At 29.6% G+C, this 6613-nt stretch overlaps 1 protein-coding gene across 1 annotated transcript; it reads left to right on the plus strand.

Annotated features, from left to right (window-relative positions):
- The first annotated feature begins 1279 nt into the window (after positions 1–1279).
- On the plus strand, positions 1280–5802 carry LOC108560798 (26S proteasome non-ATPase regulatory subunit 1-like). The gene is made up of 10 exons (XM_017918478.1): positions 1280–1298; positions 2280–2397; positions 2491–2660; positions 2713–2951; positions 3005–3343; positions 3399–3619; positions 3674–3926; positions 4018–4206; positions 4270–4485; positions 5734–5802. Exons 1-10 carry the CDS (start codon positions 1280–1282, stop codon positions 5800–5802), a joined length of 1833 nt encoding a protein of 610 aa, XP_017773967.1.
- Positions 5803–6613: the final 811 nt, after the last annotated feature.

Below are 6613 nucleotides of genomic sequence, written 5' to 3' on the forward strand. Positions count from 1 at the left end.
ACTTTATTTATTGTACATATATAATTGAAATGACTTGTTCTTAAATTATTATTTATTGTTAAGGCAAAATGATGAAATTGGGTTAAACACACATTACATTTAATATAATGTAATTTTAAGACTGTATTTATATTTTTACAAAAAAAAACAAACAAACTACAAAAGCATTTTTTTGTTATTAGTGTTAGTTGCAACTGTATTTTAAAAATTAATTACTATTTTTTTTTATTGTTTGTTAGTTTTTGAAACAACTGCAACTATATTCACTGAACGTGCTAAATTTAAGCCAAGCTACTATGGCAAGCCTATTAAGTATACTGCCAGTATTTTTATTCGAAAAGCCATTACATGTAACATTGTGTAGTTATTAGCTGAACTACTACTTTATAGTAGATGCATATATTACATAAAAAAAAATATACTTATGATACTCGCATATTGTGATATGTTATATTCTCAGATATATGCATCTGAGATATTTTTTTTACTATTTATACTATTATTATTATATGTCGCAATCTCAATTTGTATTTTTTGTATACAGCTATATTTCATTTATAATATGTATAATGCAAAATTCGTCCATTTAAAATGTATTCAATATTATATAATTAAATTTATAAAATTTAATAAATATGCACTAAACGCCAATATTTCCTTATTTCCTTAAACATTTCATTTACAACTCTGAATGTATTGTATTTTCGATATCTTAATATCAAATTAATCATTTTAATTTATTATTTACTTGTTTTATAAATATATAATATTAAAGTCTGTTTAATGAGTGAGTTATGTAACTTCGTAAATCTTTTGAGACTTTTGCCTCCTGTGGTGTACTTAGCCTGTATCCAAAACTTGGTAATTGGATATCCACAATTAAATTTATTTTTCCTATTTTATTACATTTCACTATATGCAACCAACTATACTAGGATCTTGCAAATAATTTAAAATGTTATGTCAAATGATAGTGCAGGTTTGTAGAAGTGTAGCCAACTTAAAATAGTCATTAGATTATAAAGACATTTAAAATTAATTTAAATAATGAAAATATATAACTTCAATACTTTATGCAATTATAGAACTCAATATATGCTTTTAATTATATAAAGTGTATATTTCATTTAATTTTAATAATTTAAAAAAATATTTAAGTGCAAATCACGTAAGCTTTGGTGTCACTGGCATAAGCGTTAGTGACTTGTTCTTTAGTAAAGTCGGTAAATCGGCGGAACAAATTCGTGCAGAGTTAATAAAGTGCAACGGAGAATCCAGGATGAATGTCACATCAGCAGGTAATGAAACATCCTTCCTTTTTAAGATGTAAATATAATTTGATTTATTCCGCGTAGTCGCGCGTTTCGCAAGTCACCACATTTCTGGTTAAGATCTCTTGTACAAAAGCACGATGATGCTAAAGTTTATATCGTCAAATCGATATACATTTATGAAGTTCTCTATTAGCATAACACAAGTCTGGCCTGTTAAAACTAATAGTTATGAAAATATATGTAAATATTTCGTATTCGTATGTATTATATGCGATTCTATACATCCTATATATTATTTGTGGTTTTATTAAACAATGCTGTATCATCTGGACTTGGAAACGTATACGTTTTGTTTCATAATTATTATAACATACTTGATAAAAATCTATAGTAGCATATACTAGAAAAAAATATCATTAATCATTACATATTATTATGAGTATTGTATTAAGATTATGTATATTGTCTATGTTTGCATTTTGAAATGATAAATCATTTTTATTACTTATAATGTTATTGTAGAAGAAATAGAAGTAAAGTAAAATTTATTGTAACAATTTGATAAAAATACTTACATAAAGGACTACTGATTAATAATGATGTAGTTTATATAAGTTTTCAAAAGATGTTGAACTATAATATATATTAATCTCGGGAATAATAAAAATTATTAAATGAACTAAACTAAAATTTTCGGTTTAAAAAAATAATTTTAGTTATTACATAATATGAAGTAGTATTTAGAAATTAGACCTTATATAATTTAATTATATAATTATTGTATATAATCCACCCTGTATGTTGTAAACAATATTTTTCTTTAGTAAATATAGTATTTTATAAGTTTGATGTGTATACTTGGTTGCATACGATACCTAAGCTAAATTTAATATATACAGGGCGATACAAACAGGTACATACTTAATAAATCAGATATGCATTACATAACAGATTATTTAATATTATTAATACATACGATGAATAAAAAAATATTTTAAATTGCAGCTGGGATATTATCCCTTCTCGATGAACCCCGTCATGATATAAAAACTTTTGCTTTAAGAAGATTAGACAGTATTGTTGACGAATTCTGGCCAGAAATATCCGAATCCATAGAGAAAATGTAAGTATATTTTTTTATTTGATCTATTTAATCCAAACTTGTATAATAATACATTTGAAAAATCGAATTTTATATGAAATATTTTTATCACAGTGAAGTTTTGCAAGAAGATCCTGTTTTCAAACAGCGCGAACTGGCCGCTTTAGTGGCTAGTAAAGTCTATTACCACTTGGGATTTTACGATGATTCTCTTTCATATGCTCTGGGAGCAGGAACTTTATTTGATGTGTATTCAAATAGCCAATACGTCGAAACAATGATATGTAAGAAAAAATATTGATATTGAAGTACATGTAATTATTTATTTATGTTTAGCAAAATGCATCGATCAATACATTAAATTAAGACAAGCTTTAATCGACGAGAAGAAACTGGATACTAAGATTGATGCAACATTAGAATCCGTTGTCAACAAAATGTTCCAGAGATGCTTAGCGGAAAATCAATTCCAGCATGCCCTGGGCATTGCTTTAGAGGCTAGGCGATTAGATATATTTCAAGCTGCAATAATTAGATCCGGGGACATATACAAAATGTTAAAATATGCATACGATGTAAGCGTATATCGTTTATGTGATTTAACAGACATAATAGCTTTATGTTACAGGTTTCTATGAATTTAATACAAAACAGATCCTTTAGAAACACGCTATTGCGTAAACTAGTCGATCTGTACGGAAGCTTAGCTACGCCGGATTACATTAATGTTTGTCAATGCCTCATATTTCTGGACGATGCAAATAGTGTCGCACGAATTTTGAGTCGCCTGGCTGCTGGTGAAATGGAAGATGAACTAACCGCGTACCAAATCGCTTTCGATTTGTATGAATCTGCAACGCAGGAGTTTCTAGGTTTGGTCATGGATCATTTGCATCACGCGAAAGAATCCCCAATTGCGAATAACGTTGGGACCTCATCAAACACGGGATTCGATTCGAATACAATCGTACTTTAAAATTGATTTGCCTTTTGACCTTTTACCATAGTAATTATGTTTTCAGGATGTTCGGGAATATGATGCGAACATAGACAAACTAAAGACAATACTATCCGGGGAGATTTCCATACTTTTACATCTACAATTTCTGATCCGTGCCAATAAAACTGATTATCTAATATTGAAACACACCAAGGACTCAGCCAGGCCCAGTATTTGTCATACGGCCGTGGTGATTGCTAATGCATTCATGCATTCCGGTACTACGAGTGATTGCTTCTTGAGGTATTTGGATAATATGGTCTTATTCTTTCATATGTAAGCATTAATAATTTATAGGGACAATTTAGAATGGTTATCGCGCGCCTCAAATTGGTCAAAAATGACAGCTGTCGCTTCACTTGGAGTTATTCACAGGGGCCACGAAAAGGACGCTTTGAATTTCATGCAAACTTATTTACCTAAAGAGTCAGGTCCTACTGCAGGATACACGGAAAGCGGAGCTTTATATGCGCTTGGATTGATACATGCTAATCATGGCTCTAAAATTACACCATACTTATTACAACAACTAAAGGACGCTCCGAATGAAGTAAGAAATATTAAGTAATCATGATTTTAGAAGTTATTAGCTGAATAATAAAATATGTCGTTATAGTTATTTGATTTATTTATTGTTTTAGATAATAAAGCATGGAGGATGTTTGGGAATTGGATTAGCTGCAATGGGGACTCGAAATGAAGATATTTATGAACAAATTAAATTCAATTTGTATCAGGATGATGCGGTTGTCGGAGAAGCGGCCGGTATAGCTATGGGTTTGATAATGCTAGGATCAAAACATGGAGAAGCCATTGAAGATATGGTCGCAGTAAGTTTCAAAAAGATCCACCAACTACAGTATTTCTAATAAAAAATATTCTATACATTCAAGTACTGTCATGAAAGTCAACACGAAAAAATCTTGCGGGGTTTGGCTGTGGGGATCGCATTAACAATGTTCGGCCGTTTAGAAGAAGCGGACGATTTGATAAGTCGTTTGGTTTTGGACAAAGATCCAATTTTACGACGCTCTGCGATGTACACAGTGGCCATGGCGTATTGTGGAACCGGCAATAATTTGGCTATACGTCGCCTCCTTCACATTGCTGTAAGTTACTTTTATGAGATTTTTTTTCTTACCTCTGTTTCTCCATTGAAATTTCTATTTACGATATTGCAAGATGATGACCATGAAACGAATTATTTTATATGATCTCAAGTAGAATTGGATAATATATATGGGCTGTCGTAAATTTAATCACGTAATTTCTTGTACGTGTATATAATTTGATAATGCCATTAACTACACATTTCGAGGTACTGGCGATGGGTATAATTTGCAGAAAGTGTACTGTATTAGGTTTGTAGTAACATATGATACTCATTTACGTGGGGGTCGAAATATGTTTTATTGATTAGATTTAAGACGTCGGTGTAAATATTTTGTTGCCACGGAAAACTTTCATCAAAATGATTATATCATACAATACATTTTTATTTATAGATTTCATAATTGCAATTTGCCTTTTAAACATTTAGATAATAACAACAATATTTATTGTAATAATTTTAAAATAACCCAAATAATTACAGACAAAAATAATGAAACAAAAGTAATACAAAATATTATAACTTAAAACAATAATTTATACAATTATCTATCATTATAGATTTTTAAGAATATAACTAATATTTTGAGACTATATAAATAAATACATATAGAACAGTCTATTGATTGCATACATATTATAGTTTTTACATCTTAGATTTATTTGAAATCATTTTTAATGGTATAACAACTTCAATCCAACGTTTATATTAACGTATTTTATTAAGTTTTAACTATTGATTAGAATCACCTTGCTATACTGTGTGCGATATGAAGGACTCCTTTCATCATATTCGTACCTAGCACCAAAAACTTACAATATTATTGTTTTATGTTCCGTATTTTCTGATACGTATACATATAAACTTAAATGACTATTTGTTTTTATAATATTTAAGGTTTGCTTTGAAACATGTTGACAGATTAGTTGGAAGAATATAAAGTACTTCCGCCTAATAAATGTATTTTCTGGTAATAAATATTAAAAATATAATGTTGAAACATGAAATGTGTATTCTTTATTTAGAAAAATGGCACGTAAATATTATGTAATACAGCAGCGTCTCTGTAAATAGCCTTTTCGCAAATAAAAAAAAGTAAATAAAATGTAACAATAAAATATTCATTGTGTGTACGTTCACCCCAATGTGTAATGACATGCATGGCGTCAGCACGTAAATATGAATTTGCCATTAAATACATTTTTATGTTCGATAACTGACCTTTCGTGTATTTATTGTATTCCAGGTCTCCGATGTCAACGACGATGTGCGTCGCGCCGCCGTGACATCATTGGGATTCCTGCTATTCAGGTAAGATTTTATCGCTAGTTCCACTTTTATAGCAATGATTTATACCACTTCCTTAATAATCGTCATAAATCGTGACGTTTCAAACCCATGCAAATTTTTGAAGTTCCCGCTCCCCTTTCTAATTTTCACGTACAACTTCGGACAAACTTTTACTTCACAATGTCTATGCGTGCATGCATGTTTATATGTGTGTGTGTGTTTTATACCCGCATATAAATTGCTTGCAGGATTTTCTGATGTATCCCCGAAGATCGATTTATCTGCCAAACTAAAGCCTTTTCGCAATATTTTCTCAGAAACAAGTCTTCTTGTGAATTTCAGCATAAATTACATTCTACTATTGACTTTCAAAAAACATCTTATCTTTTTGCAATTTTCCATACACATTTTTTGTTTCTTACATATTTTTTATGTAACATCTGTAGCAGGACATACATATTTACAGTTAATATTTAGAAAGTTACTGCTGCACTGTTTTATGAATGCTACAAACGAACATGCGATATTATTAACTAGCTTATAAATCTGCCTCATAAGAATTTATACCTCAGCGATACATTGTAATAACTTGATTATTCTAAAAAAATTGATACTTTGTTTGTTAATAATATAATAATAATGTTCATAATAGTGTTGAATCAATATCAAATTGTTATATTATGTCATTATAATTATTGCGCTAAATATAATGGTAATTTGCATAAACCGTATTACCATTTTAATTAAATTTCATAAAGTTTTTCTCACTGAAACGTTGTCGAAATAATATAAAAAAGCATTTGATGGAAGGAATATAGACGAGAGTAGATTCAATG

The sequence above is a fragment of the Nicrophorus vespilloides genome, unplaced genomic scaffold (assembly GCF_001412225.1).
Source record: "Nicrophorus vespilloides isolate i.1.1-1 unplaced genomic scaffold, Nicve_v1.0, whole genome shotgun sequence".
Taxonomy (NCBI): Eukaryota; Metazoa; Arthropoda; class Insecta; order Coleoptera; family Silphidae; genus Nicrophorus; species Nicrophorus vespilloides.

Coding starts and splice junctions, on each gene's coding strand:
- LOC108560798 (XM_017918478.1), top strand. Junction 2,661..2,712: donor ATACGTCGAAACAATGATAT/GTAAGAAAAAAT, acceptor ATTTATGTTTAG/CAAAATGCATCGATCAATAC. Junction 3,620..3,673: donor ACGAGTGATTGCTTCTTGAG/GTATTTGGATAA, acceptor AATAATTTATAG/GGACAATTTAGAATGGTTAT.